The sequence below is a fragment of the Lemur catta genome, chromosome 1 (assembly GCF_020740605.2).
Source record: "Lemur catta isolate mLemCat1 chromosome 1, mLemCat1.pri, whole genome shotgun sequence".
NCBI lineage: Eukaryota > Metazoa > Chordata > Mammalia > Primates > Lemuridae > Lemur > Lemur catta.
The window spans coordinates 171,661,153-171,676,296 of NC_059128.1; the positions used below are offsets into that span (position 1 = coordinate 171,661,153).

At 46.6% G+C, this 15,144-nt stretch overlaps 1 protein-coding gene across 3 annotated transcripts in view; it reads right to left on the bottom strand.

Annotated features, from left to right (window-relative positions):
* RBP2 (retinol binding protein 2) overlaps positions 1-15,144 on the bottom strand; it is a 39,569-nt gene that overhangs the window by 20,691 nt on the left and 3,734 nt on the right. For all 3 annotated transcript variants that reach the window (XM_045539278.1, XM_045539269.1, XM_045539270.1), the window contains exon 3: positions 2,333-2,511. In XM_045539278.1, coding sequence (XP_045395234.1) covers positions 2,333-2,511 — 179 coding nt within the window. The remainder of the gene's footprint in view (positions 1-2,332; positions 2,512-15,144) is intronic.

Consider the following 15,144-nt stretch of genomic DNA (forward strand, 5'->3'; position numbering starts at 1 on the left):
CAGAGTTAGGAAAGACCAGAAGGGCGTGATTGATTTCAGGAAGAGCAAGTTCTCCACCATCAAAGGTGGTAAAGGAATAAGTCAGACAGGACAGTCCTATTTTTCAAGAGCCTATACCCCAAACTGAAAGGTGATGGAAAATGAATCATTTTGCATTGATTAGGTTGGAACAGTAGAGTGATGCAAAAATTCTGAGACAAATTTTCCTAGCAGTTCTGGTGTCGCATGAATTTGCCTTTCAGCCACATGGTTCAGAGGTTCAGAAAAGGCGTGTGGATCCATTACGCACTCAGGGAGGGGGTCTATTAGTGGGTGTTCCAGGGCCCGGAAGCTTATGCTCTCATGCCAGGACTGCTCTGATGGAAGAATTTCCAAAGTGGTTTTCATGTCCCTACTTTCTTTAGCAAGGAACACTAAATGTAATTCAACCTTGATTTAATGGGTGAGATTTATCAATGCTATAGGACAACTTGATTGAGAAATAAAATGTCCTGTTTTCTTGGCTTTAGAGTCAGCACCAAAGAATTACAATAGCTTTTCTTCCCCACTCCAGGAGAGCAGCCAGAGCTTTTGCCCCCTGCTTTGAGGGAGAGTTAAGGCCTCTGACTTTGAAAGAGCTTCTAAAAGCACAAGGTAAGAGTTGGAGGGTGGTGGCCTGACCCTGGGAGGATGGGGCTCATGGTGAGAGGGGAGGGACAGGGTGGAGGGTCCTGCTTCTTTGTGTCACCCTGGATCCCTAGGGACTGGCTCCTTGCAGGGGGTGAGAGCATGGTTACCTTGGGAAAGAGTCCTCAGCTCTGCCCTCCCTCTGCTTGGGAGCAGGGACAGATGTTCCAGGGGCTGATTTGGCACAATGGGAAAGGATCCTGGCCAGGCGCGGTGGCTCAAGCCTGTAATCCTAGCACTTGGGAGGCTGAGGCGGGCGGATTGTGTGAGCTCAGGAGTTCGAGACCAGCCTGAGCAAGAGCGAGACCCCGTCTCTACTAAAAAAATAGAAAGAAACTATATGGACAGCTAAAAATATATATAGAAAAAAAATTAGCCGGGCATGATGGCACATGCCTGTAGTCCCAGCAACTCGGGAGGCTGAGGCAGTAGGATCGCTTAAGCCCAGGAGTTTGAGGTTGCTGTGAGCTAGGCTGACGCCACGGCACTCACTCTAGCCCGGGCAACAGAGTGACACTCTGTCTCAAAAAAAAAAAAAAAAAAAAGAAAGGATCCTATGAATATTCAAACTGCCCACCCTCATATAAACTGCATGGGCACGGACGGTGAACTGTCAGTGGCAACCGTGACAAACCAGAAACCCTTCCAAGTCTCCTGGACATGTATCCCTGGGGTTCTTTTTGAAGGAATCCTTATATACAGCTGAGGTTGGATTTCTCCCTATTCCTGTTTGGTGGGGACAGAAGAGGTGTAATTTGATTTGGAAAACCAAAGGCAGGCACACTGAGCATGCATGTGAGCAGGGGGGCAGGTCACTGGGCTGGGGTGCCAGTGCTGTGAGCCCTGCCTGCCCCAGCACCACCCCACTTCTCCCTGTTGCCTGGGAGGGCCTGCCTCTTCTGCAGACTCAAGTTTTTGGGCTTTGAGATAACTTCCCATTTCCTGCCCAGAGTTGTCTTCTGATTGCTTTCAGGGTCCTACCTACATTCAAATAGTTCAAATAGTTGCAAGGCCTGCCTTTGGCTGCCCGGAGGATTTCCTAGGTTACGTCTTGTGAGTTAAGGCCATGCTAGCATGGAAGCCACAAACTTGCCCGAGCCTTCTCCAAGTTACTAGGACTGGATGAACCCTGTCTTCATTTAGTTTACTGATTCTTTTTTTGTTTGATTTGCCTCATACTTTTTTTTAAAAAAAATTAAATCAGTTGGGATTATCTAAAATTGAGATATTTTATATAGAAACTTCTGATTCCTCAACATCTCTTAAAAACAAATCTGGCACTGCAAGGCTTTGCTGCTCCATGGCAGTGCCTGGCTGGAGCTGGGCAGAGCTGTCCCTTACACGAAGCTGTACTACCCAACTGGCACAGTCACTGTCCCATGACGTTGCACCTCACCCTCTTCCCTTTGCCTGCTGGGCCCATGTCCATAGGTGACCCATAGGCCCCTGCCCCACATCCCGGAGAGGTTGGGATGTTCATCTCTCCTTATCCTGCCTCTTCCTACTAAACTTTCAATACGTGCTTCGTGCCCGCATCGTTAAGTTTATTCTGGTCCCCCTTTCCTGATCCTTCTGGGGTTGTTTCTATCATTTTTTTTCATCATGAAGCCAAATAGCCAGCCCTTGCACAGAGCATGTGAGTGGAAAACACCAGGCGGATCAATACCTTAACGAGCCGGTTGTCTAGGCCCTTTGTGTGCTCGTCAAACTCCACCCCAACAGTGAAATCCAAGTTATAGTTGCGGAACGTGCTGTTGGTTTTCGTCTTGAACTTATCACCATCTTGATCAATGATCTTTGTCTGAGTCAAATGTACTGCAATCTTGCGGGTGGCAAAATCAATATCTGTTGGCAAAGGGAATTGCAGAGGTTATGATGTGCTCAGCCAGACTCATTCATTTCTTTAACAAGGCCAAACATTCAGGACCAGAAACACAGATCATGGACAAGCCACTTGTCTTTGCTTAAGTAGAAAACAAACAGTTGTCTTACACATGGCCAAGTCGGGCATCTCAGTCCATTGCTGGGAAACCTAGGGGTCTCTCCACACCTCCTCGGGAATCCTGTTGGGAGGGCGACATAGCAGGTGGGGCTCACTCCTGAGCTGCAGCTCCCAACACACATGTACGCACACGCACACACATATATACACCCTTCCGCCACAGTAGCTCTGTTCTGTCTACTGGACACATTGGCCTTCCTCCTAAGAGTTTGCTGAACAAAAAGATCTTATGGTTTAAAAGAAAAAAGACTTGGAAAACCACTAGTCTTGATCATGGATAAAGATGAAACTTTGTTAATGTCCACAGCAGGGAGGGATAGTTACAAACTTCCACTTTTAAAGGAGATTGGAGGCTTACTTAGCTAGGCTGTTCTGCCTCGGTTATAAGCCCCCAGTATAGTTTTATGCATATTCTAGACAATAAACACTTGCTCAGAGATTTTTTTTTTTTTGTTTTTAAGGGAAAGGTTAATAATTTTTTTTATTTCAGCATATTATGGGGGTACAAATGTTTAGGTTACATATATTGCCTTTGCCCCCACCCGAGTCAGAGCTTCAAGCGTGTCCATCCCCCAGACGGTGCGCACCACACCCATTAGGTGTGTACATATCCATCCCCTCCTCCCCACTCCCATCTGCACAACATCAATTTAGGTTTTCATTAGGAAAACTTTCAAACAAATCAATGGTGTGTTTGATTTCCCAAGCTTTGCATGTTACAAGAAGCTAAGTGCTGAGCCCACCTACTTGCTAAACTCTGGTTCAGCATAAAATGTCACTTAAGACAAAAAGTTGTCCAGTGGAATAGATCTAGAAACAGAGGGTAATTCTGGACCGCCAAGTTTCTATCCTTGTGATGAACATCATCAAGCTCTTGGTCTTTAGTTAAATCATGTCCTTTGTGCCTGTGAATGCTGCAGATATCTTTGGTTACCAATCTAAAGCTGCATTTTTTTCCAGAAAATCCCCCAGAAGGTTTTCAGAAACACTAAGACCGAGTCTATTAAAACCCAAGGGTAGTAATGAACTCAAAAGTAAGAACAGTTCAAATTTATTGAGTGCTATTTCTCTGAGAATTCCAGCCCCATCTCTATGGGAGGTAGGTGACTAAATTTCACCTTCTGGTGTGGGATAAACACGATATTGTGCTCATGAGAGAGACGAGCAGGTATCAGCAGTTCAGGAAGCTCCTGTCGATTTGGAGAGTGACACTTCTGCTGCCCTTCCCGTGGGAGCCACGCACTACTTCCCTCACCCTCTCCCCCATTTCCTGTATGACCCATTTCCTTCTGAGTTCCCCTTTGGTTGCTATTACTCCCCTTCTCCCAAAGGACCAAGGAGAGGCTGAGCTGGCCACTTGAACCTCACTTTGGGCCGGCAGGTTGGCCAGAGCTGGAAACCCACAATGGAATCACATCTGCATAGGGAACCGCCCTGGGTAATCTTTTGGACCCTAAATTGTATAAAGTCAGATTTGAGCCCGAGGGAATAATTATAAGTAGCATTAGATAGTCCAGGAAGTAAAAGGATTACATATCCATATTCCAAGTCAAAAAGAGAAATAGATTCAAGTTGGTGTGAGCTGGCACATGAATGCCAGTGCCTTGCTCACCTATCATTCCCAACATTTACTGAGTATCTGCCATGTCTAAGAATTCACCAGTGGGTCCCAAAGCTAGCTACCCTTCAGGATCACCCGGGGAGATGCAAAAACTACAGATTTCTGGGTCCTGTCCCAGGTCCAGCATCTCTGGATGGTAGGGCCCAGTGATTTTAGATTTTGGACTTTGTCCTAGGAAGCTGTTTGGAGGAAGATTTCCAGGGTGTAAAATTTGAAAGCCACTGTTTAAATGCCTACTTGTCATGTTAGAGATGAGGAAGTGAAAACCTAGGGTGGCTAGGGAACTTGTCTACACATACACAGCTGAAACAGTGGTCACAGGGGCTTGGTAATTGGATGGATGTGTAGAGGGATCAAGCTGAGAGGAGAAAACAGTGGTTTTGAGCTTGAGTGACCAAGGTGAGAGCCAGGGAAGTTAAAGAGAGAACTAGTTTCATAGGGGAACACAGTGAGCTGAATTTTAGGTGAGGTGAATCCGGGGCCATGCTGTGTGGACTCTTGGTAATATTTGGGGTGGTGATTCAGATGCTGTTTGGAACCAACTAGGAATGGTGCCCCGTGGTGGAACCTCCCTTGGGAAACCTTGTTCACTATATTCTGCAAACACACCCACAGGGTATGTGTTCTATTAGCTCCATTTTACCAATGAGGAAACTCAGAGAAGTTGTGTCACTTGCCCTGGATTATATGATGAGGAAGCAATCGAGGTGGTATCTGAATGGACCGTCTGTCTCTAGCGCCAGTGCTGTGCCCCCAAAGCTCTGAATAGCCTAGTTAGGCCACCCCCATTTGTGCACTTTCCATGGCTGTCCAAGACACTAGTAACTGATGACTCTTGTTAAATTTCCCTTGGAGACACAGGGCTTTTGGATCCAGCTGGGTAAGTCCCCCCTGTTTGAGGCAGTTTGTTTTCCAGGGCTCTTGCATACTGTCCCACCCGACCCCCTGCTGGCCCCAGCAATTGTTTTCTAGGCCCAGGGCTATACGAGGTCAGTCCAGGAAGTATTCAGCCATGTAATATGAAAATAGAGACATTTATTGAAGAAGATACAAGAAACATTGTACATAGGGCAAGGACCCCTCAGTCCCCTTCAAAGTAGGCACCTTGGGACCTTACACAATTCTCCCAGCGTCTCTTAACCTAACCCATCAGTATATGTTCAACAACATTCTCAGGTGTTCTGCTTGTTGCAGCCCTTCTAGAATGTGGTCACTTTCAACAGATTCTTAACCATCCTTGAAGCGTTTGTGCCACACTTTTATTTGTGCTGCACTAATTGCATCATTCCTGAAAGCCTTCTGAATCATCTGAATAGTTTTCATGGAGGAATGTTCAAGCTTAACACAAAATCTGATGCAGATTCGTTGCTCTACTTGCTCAGTCATTTTGAATGCGATGGTCACACAGTACACATGCTCACTCAACAGTGTCTAGCGCCCCGCTGACTAGTACGGTGAGGGTGTTATTGCTCACGCATGTGCATTCCAGTCCACTCTCCTCGGCTGCCAGGTTACATCCATGTCGTGTGAACTGTGCTTATTATATTAATAATGGCTGGATACTTTCCGGACAGACCTCGTATAAGTCAGAACTGGAGCAATCACATGCCATCCCCTGTACATTCCCTGGCAGCTTGCTTAGCTTCAGCTCTGGCTTACGGAATTGTCTGTGAGCATGTCCAAGCCACACAGCCTGCAGGCCTTAGATGCAGGGTGAGATGAAGGCTCTCTCGGCTGCCTTCGGTGCTGTGAATACCTCTAGTCTTCTTGACCAGCATTCACAGAGCCCAGGGGTCCCCACTGCATTTGCTGTGGGCCTCAGCTCCGTGGGACGTTCAGTGGTTAATAAATGGGCTCCTGCTCAAATGAGTTTGGAAAATGAGGTATTAAAATGAAGAGAAGCTGATTTCTGCACTGAAGAATTTCACGGAAACTTTAATATAGGAAAAATGCTGTGTTACTCCAAGGTGGGAGGAGAGGACACAGGATGTAGCCTTTCAAAATCTTATGCACCTGCTGTGAAACCCCTCTGTGGAGGGACATCCTGCTGGGCAGGTGTTCCACGTGACATAATGTGGAAAACCCTTTCTGAGGCATTGATCTCAGCCACCTTGGCCCTGCAATCATGGAAATGTCTATTTAATTTTTCTCCCTTCAAGGCAACTGCTCACCTGTTTAGACAGGACCAAGTGGTCAAGCATTTCTGACTTAAAAATGAATCCTTCCTTAAAATTGCTAAAAACCACTGAAAATGTCCTCCACATTCTAGTCAGTGTAAGCATGTGCTTGTGGCAGGCAGAGGAGCTGGCAAGAGGCTGACATGTCACATTCCCACTCCTATTTCTCTCCTTCTGCCCTAGAGATAAGGTCTAGCGAGTCAGGTGACGTCTGTGTGTCTAGCTCCAGTCGCATGGCTGGACACTTGGGTCCAGATCTAGAAGCAGCAGAGAGCGGTGGCCGTAAGTGGAGCTATTATTAACTGCATCAGCTTGTTGTGAGGACTAAATGCGACAGTGTTTGTGAAGAGCTCTGCCGTGGCTGGCAGCCTGTGGTAACAGCTTCGTAAGTGGTAGCTGTCATCATCGTAATCATCATTATTAAGCCTCCTGACCTCACAGGCCAGTTCCCCCGTGTCCTTTGCATTTTCCCAAGGACTCCTTGACCATTTCCTCCCTGAATCCCTGCTGCTGTCCTCCCAGCTCCCCAAATCTCATCAGCTCCAGCCCCGGCCTTGCCTACTCCAGCCTCTGCTCTTACTTGCCTGCTTCCTCACCTGCTATCCAGGCCACATGGTTTTACCCCCTGTCCCCAACACTACTTAGCATTTTCTCCTGACTCTTTCAGGTTCAGGGCTAGGAACATAGTAGGCACTCAAGAAACATGATGTCTCGGTTAATGGGAGCAGCACGGTCCAGGACAGTGGTTCTCACAGTGAGGTTCCCGGGCTGGCATCACCATCAGCAACTGGAGACCGATTAGAAATGAAGATTCTGGGCCCACCCCAGACCTGTTAAATAAGAGCTCTGCAGGTCAGGCCCTGCTTGTTCTTACGTGTCTTTTAAGTAATTCCATGCATGCTAAAGTTTAGAACCACTGGTATAAACGAGCAAAGGTAAGGGGAAGAGCTGGGTATAATCCTGTCCCTTATTCATCAGCTATGTGACGTTGGAGAAGTCCCTTTCTCTTTCTGGGAAAATGAGGAAAAGATCACTTCATAGGACTATTTATGGTGTGAATTTAGTAAAAATGATGGTAAAATGCTTTACAGAGTAGCAAGGAGCTTGTGGGTACTCGATGCACATTGGTCATACTGCTGGAACCATAGTTGGAAGAGAAAAATCTAAGGTCATCTATTAATCAGACGAAACAAAAGAGAGGGATCCAGGCAAAACTACTAAAGAGGAATCCAAAATTACAGAAAAATTTAGAACTGAAGTGTTTCTCTAAGAATAAGTCTATTTTCACTCTATTGGTGTGGAAACTGAGGCCCAGAGAATTTAAGTGGTGGGTTTGGAGTCCCCCAGTTAGCATAGAACTCCTGAGACACTCTGTCATTCACAACTAATGCCACCACCATAAAAACTGTCGCTTGTCCCTGGTTGCTTAGAAAGCTAGATCACAGCTAAAAAATGTCTATTGCTGAGAGGACTGGTTTGTCCTGGAAACTGCATCCCTAGTCAATCTTTCTGACCACTGCCGGGGGAAACTTATTAGAAGACTATGCAAATGGAATCAAGCATCACTTCTCCTCTGGATTGAAAAATGGCTTGGCCTCTTGGCCACCCTTTAGCGTTTGCACAGGCCAGTAAATCATGTCACCTCTGCTCCACCCCAGGGAAGGGAGCCAAATGTTCTGTTGGTGGATTCATGATATTTCTAATCAAAAGGGTTTAACTGCAGATGTAGAACACACACACATACACACACACGCACAGATATTACAAAAACACTTCCTCTTTGTACTTTGCAGAGAAAATTATTTTTCTGATATGCTATTTTAACACCAGGGTTATCAAGTATGTTTTATCTGATTTTCTGGATTAAAGGTATCTGAGAGTCTGATTTATAGCCAGGTAAAATGAATTTCTATCTCAGAAGGAAAGGTCCAAAGACAAGCTATTTCTGAATAATATATATGGCTTGTAGTTGCTGCAGAACAACAAAAAAAAAAACAACACCGAACTGACTTTATTAAACCATACTTTTCATAACTGCATTTTGAACAATGCAAGCCATAAAGTTGAAATATGAGTATGCTACTCAACGTTAAAATGCTTTGTAATGTGCTTGTGAAAAAAGCTATAGTTGCAGGCTAAAAGGGCAGGTGTTCTTTGTAAATTAAAGAGCAGAGAGGCACACATATTCATCATATGAAATCTGAGAACCGTTCAAAGTACAGCTTTGATGGGCTTCGAACCTGGACTCTTTAATTCTCAAATCATCCACAATCTTAGGCAATTGAGAGAAGCAGAGTGGAAGAGCAATCTTCTCCTTTTTTTTCCGTGCCATTTCCTCCTCCAGAGAACACATTTAGAGAGGAATTAGACTGGCTCCCTGCCTACCTCCTCCTCTCACTCCCTCCTGGACACCGGAGGCTGGAGACCCTGGGGATCCCCCCTGATCCCCATGCACTACCCCCCCCTGTAGTCTAGTTCTCACCATGGAGACGGGGACGGGGATGGGGGGTGGAGGCGCTGCCAACACATGCAAGGAGAGAGCTGTAAGAAGGGCCTGCACTTATTACCACCTGGGCTCTTTCCACCCCTCAGCACTTTCTCCTTTGAAGTCCAACCAGGTACCATGTGGTTCAAATAGAGACTTTGCAAATGTGTATAACTTCATTGATGTGTGGGCACCAGTAGGAATCCAAATTTTGTGAAATAAATTCATCCTTGGGTCATCAGACATTTATTTATTCATCTATCCATCCATCCAGACATTCATTTTTATCCAGTGACTGTGAGTGATTCTTACAATATTTATGAGGGTCCTGCCTGTCTCTTTTGGATGCCCCTATCCTGACCAAACTTATTCAGAATAAAGCTGCTCCTCCCCTCTCCGCATGTCTGGTACCCCCACCTAGAGCAGTGCTGTGGAAAGGACCATGGGTGTTAGAAGCTGGTAGACTGGGCTTCTGTCCAGGTGCCACCATTTTCCAGCCACATGTGGCCATGGGCAAGTCTCTCCACTTCTTTGGGCTTCAGATTCCTCACCCCATAAAATGGGAAGCATTCTTTCTGTATTTATCCCTGACTATACCCTGAGCTCTAGGTGTTAGATCAATGTACCAATTTTAATACTCCATCTGGGTGTGTAACAGGTATCTGAAATCAAATTATGCAAAATAGAATTCTTAATGCATCCCCCCCAACTGGCACCCCACCCAAACTCACCCCTCCCCATGTCTTCCCCATTTCAGCTGATGGGATCACAGCCTTCCCAGTCACTCAGGCCTAAATCTGGGACTCATCTTCATTTCCTCCAGTTCCTCTCCATAATCATCTGCAAGCCCCGCCAGCTCTATCCTCCAAATATATGCTGAATCCATCCTCTCTGCTCCAGCCCCACAGGCACTGCCCTAGCCCAAGCCACCATCAGCCCCGGCATGGACAGCACAGCAGTCTCCTGGCTGGCCTCTCTGCTTCCAGCCTTGCCCTCCTACGATTCATTCTCTACACTGTGGGCAGAGAGATCCTTAAAGAATATAAAGATTGATTTGGTCTTATAAGCATAAGGCCAGTGTGGTCTGTCCTCTGCCTACCTTTCCACGCTCACCCTCTCCCTTGCCTTCTCCCTGTTCACACATTCCCACTGCACCAGCCTTCTTGTGTCCTTGAACACACCCAAAGCCTTGGCACTTGCTGTCCCCTGTGCCCAGAACAACACTTCTCAGCACTCAAGCTTCGGCTCCACTGTGACCCCCTCACATGGCCTTCCCTGAACATCCATCACACTGCACCCCATTATTCTTTTTTATTTTCTCTGAAACACTTACCACTACCTAAAATCGTCTGTCTCCCCACTAGCATGTAAACCCCATGACAGCAGGGAACCTGTCTCCTGGTCCCCACTGTATCGCCAATGCCTAGCACACTCCCTGATGTGTCATAGGTGATCAATGCATTTGTTGAAAATTTAATTAATTAAAATGAAATAATGTATATAAAGCTCTAGCATGATGCTTATCATGATGTGAAAATAATTTGTGCACATGCTCACCTCTGATGCTAGATTTCGAGCTCCCAAAGGGTCTGGATGGAATTTTGCACATTGCAGATATTCAGGAACTATTACCTGGCAGAGGCCACTCAGGTGGGGGCTGTCTGATTTCAGCCTTTAAGGCTTCCACCTTCCTAGTGGAGCTTTCCAGAGATCCACTGGAACTGTTTAGAGTAGTCACTGCTCTTTAAAGTCTGTGCATGTTAATTTAAATGAAAAAGTAGTTCTTCATTGAAGATGATTTTCACCTTCTATTGTGAATTAAGAGAAGACGGGGTTATTTCCAAATACTTACAATTTAGGGACTACAGAGTTCCTAAAAGATGGTCTAAATTTAACATTATCCAAATAATCTTAGGACACATTTCTTCCTCATCTTCACTGATTAAAGTTACATGGTGGTGTTTCATTTTCTAGGCTGACCTCTCCCTGGTTCTTCCCAATCCAGTCACCACAGCTAGTCTGTTGCCTGCTCTGGACACCTCCCCATCCACCCTTCTCAGCACTGCTCTCCCACCCATCACCACCTTCCCAAGGCCATTGCAATAACCTCTTCAGTCCTCTGCTGTCAGAGTGAGCGTTGATAGTGTCTCCCTCCTCTGCATATAATTCCTCCCCAACCTCCCCCTTGCAGGATGAAGTCCACACATGGCACACTGCCTTAAAGGTCCTGTTGCCTTTCCAGACTCTTCCTTCTCTGCCTCCTTCACTTCGCCCTCTGGCAATGTACTTCCCTCTGGTCTCCCAGGCCATGCCTGTGCACATGCCCATGGGGCCAGGCCTGCCTCCATCTCTGCATGGAGTACTCCTCTTCTTCCTTCAAAACCCTACCCAGAAGTCCTCAGGAAGTATGGACTCACGTACTATAGCTCCCTTCACCACCCTGCACATGCTTTTTCTTACTATTGTTCTAATGATACTATTGCTCTTTAGGGCCCAAGGCATATAGTCACCCACTGGCCCATCTGTGGCAGATATTTTATTAAATGGCTGTGACAATACCTCTCATCCTCCATGTTGTTCTTACAATGTGACTTTGACGTTCATCCCACTGAGGGGGAGGATCTACATCACTTCCTTTTAAACACAGGTGGGCTTGTAACACTTCGACCAATAAAATACAGTGAATATGACACCTGGTGATTTCTGGGGCTGGGTCACAAAAGGCCATGCAGCTTCTGCCTCCTCTCTCATCAGACACAGCCAGCCAGCATGCTGTGAGGAAACCCAGGCCACGTGGGAAGACCACATATAGACGTCAACAGCCCCAGCTGAAGCCTCAGCTGCCAGCCAGCACCGACTGCCAGACGTACACGTGAGTGGGGAAGCCTTTGAGATGGCTCCGGCTCCAGCCACTGTCCAGCTGTAACCGAATGAGAGCCTTTGAGCAAGAACACCTAGGTGAACCCAGTCAATCCCCAGAACTGTGAGAGATACCCAGTCAATCCCCAGAACTGTGAGAGATAATAATTAAATGACTGTGGTTGTTTCAAACCACTACATTTTCAGGAGATTTGTCATATGCTAATAAAAAACAGGAACACCATTTGTGTATGACTGTAACTTGACAGTCTACACCAATTTGTGCTCCTTGAGAAGAGAGATCAGGTTTGGTTCTGCTTCAGATGGCACATTCCCTGGTTCCAAGGCAACTTCTAAAGCTTTGGTAGAGGAGTCCCGTGATTCTCACCTGGCAGAGTTAATGGGCTCTCTCCTTCTTCTTTCACATTGCTGGGACCTCCTTGTGTCTGTCCTCCTTGGCCTTGCCTTTAAAATGAAGACCACTCCTCCCACTCCTTCTTCCCTGATCTGACCTGAAGGAGGACCTTGGGACATGACAAATTCCTCAGGGAAAAAGAGTTCCCCATGTGCTTTCCTTGCTGTCAAGAAAGAGTCTGGGGACTTAAGAAACACCAGTTGCCCAAGGAGGCAGGAAAGGAGGTACCATTGATCCCTGGCTCACTTACCCTTCGAACTCTTAGTGACTGATAATTTGAGGCAAACCCAAAGGTTGCCATGATGTGTCCCTCTGCTGAATCATGTGGGGAGGCCAGTGTGTGGAGTGACTCACTGGGCAAGTGACAAAGCCAGTTTTCTGCCCAGACCCACATCTCAGCAGGGTTTCTCTTTTCTTACTGAGCTAACAACCAGGCCTGCAGAGAAAGCCAACGTCCTAGTGCTGGGGGTTAAAGTCTAAGAAATTAATAGTTCTTAGACAGGGAACGGCATCATACTTAGTATTTACACATCTGGGGAATTGCAGAAATCTCCACACATGCTCTTCCCAAATGCCAAGAGACTCAGTGCTCAAAAGGGCAAGGAAGGCAAGTTTCGTTGAGTTCTCAGTGTTGGGAAAGGAAATCTGCCTTGTAGCCTGGGCATGGAGGAAACTGTACAGATCTGCGGGGCTGCTTTTAGATTGAGGGGAAGCCCCACCTTGCCTGCTTCTGGCTCAGCCTCTTGAGACCTGTCTTTAATCACTGCGAGTTGCTGCCCCACCCACATCCTCCTGGGCAGGTGAGAGGGGCCAGGTGTCTTGCTTGTTTCATTGGTGGGAAGGTGACTCCGGCTAAGGCAGTTCTGCACATGGCATCATGGACTCGAGCTGGGCAAGTTCCTGGGGTCCTGAGACACTGTGGGCTATCAGCAGCTGGGGAAACCAGGCACCAAGCACATCCACATTCTGGGTTTAGCTAGTACTACCACCTACGGTGTAAATCTTAATCAGCAAAGTGTCAGCCTAACCCTCTAGGCTGCAGAGACCTTAATACACAGAGGTCAAACAACTTGCTCATTAAGGTGAAATCAATGTAATATGACATTAAATTGGAAGTTTTGGCTGAAGCTCTAAGAAATGACAAGTATTTGATACCGAGGAGAATTAGAAAACAATCCAAACCATCATCTGATGGAGATATCCTAATAACACATTCATGCCTTGTGAGCCCCTGAGTCACACTGAGGGTGTAAGCTGGAGTGCAAGTGTGCAGAGGAAGGCTGTTGTTAGAGGATTTCCTGGGGAGAGCTGATGGTGTGCCCTGCATCCTCCCAACCCCCTAGAGGGGAAAGAGGATGGTAGGAATGTTTGCCTCCACCTTGGGCCTGGAGAGATGGGCTTTAGGGGCACACCCTGCAGAGCCATCAAATAAACTGAGACTGGATTTTACACCTAAAGTCACTACAGGACTTTTTACTATTTAAGCATAAGCAGCAAAAGACACAAGGTTGCTTTCTAATTATATTAAATGAGTCTGGCTTATTCAGCATACTGCTGAAACCTTGAAACTTCCAAACAGCCCTCATTAAAGCTCTTTCAGTTCCTGAAAACCGCAACTACACCTAACATCATCTGCCCACATCTCATAGGACCTGCCCACACAGGTAGGATGAGAAAGAAACATGGCCGTGGGTGAGGCTGGAGGCCCAATAAGATGTATATAATGGTGGGAGGTCTTTCCAAGAATGGGAATCATGGGTTTTTCTGTGCAGTTAACTCCTAGCTCGAACATCTCCACATCAATGCACAAGGAGAGCAGTGACGTATTTCACAATTTATGGAGCTTAGCACTTTCTTCACGTACTTCAGACACACTTCCAGCACTCACCAGCTTTCTTCTCATTCTGGTCATCAGAATTTTACTTCAGTATACTTGAGGGGATGAAGGAAGAGGCAAAAATCCTCCTATGGGTGCCCACCCTCAACCCTGTGGCACTTGTTTTTGAGAACCATGAGTGGCCAACAGAAGTGGAATTCTGATTCTACACATGGGTACATGCTTTGGAGCATAGTTCAGAGATATATTTCTTAACAAGACTATACAGATGAGGAAGCCAAACCAGAAGGGTCAACATAACTGGGGCTAGGACTTGCTCTGGGACCTTGAACCAGTGTTTTAACCCTTCAGAACCTCATCTTCCTCATCTGCCAAAGAAGGATAATAGCACCAGCCTTGCCTTTCTCTCCAGATGAGGTTCTGAAGGGTTAAAACCCTGGTTCAAGGTCCCAGAGCAAGTCCCAGCCCCAGTTATGTTGACCCTTCTGGTTTGGCTTCCTCATCTGTATAGTCTTGTTAAGAAATATATCTCTGAACTACACTCCAAAGCATGTACCCATGTGTAGAATCAGAATTCCACTTCTGTTGGCCACTCATGGTTCTCAAAAACAAGTGCCACAGGGTTGAGGGTGGGCACCCATAGGAGGATTTTTGCCTCTTCCTTCATCCCCTCAAGTATACTGAAGTAAAATTCTGATGACCAGAATGAGAAGAAAGCTGGTGAGTGCTGGAAGTGTGTCTGAAGTACGTGAAGAAAGTGCTAAGCTCCATAAATTGTGAAATACGTCACTGCTCTCCTTGTGCATTGATGTGGAGATGTTCGAGCTAGGAGTTAACTGCACAGAAAAACCCATGATTCCCATTCTTGGAAAGACCTCCCACCATTATATACATCTTATTGGGCCTCCAGCCTCACCCACGGCCATGTTTCTTTCTCATCCTACCTGTGTGGGCAGGTCCTACGAGGTAACTCCACCTGTGGGGAAGAGCGAAGCTGGAACAGGGGATGAAGAGGCTGCTGCAGGGATGACGTGGGACAGGCAGCTGAAGCTCCTCGCCCAGTGCAGGAGCACGGGAGCCCC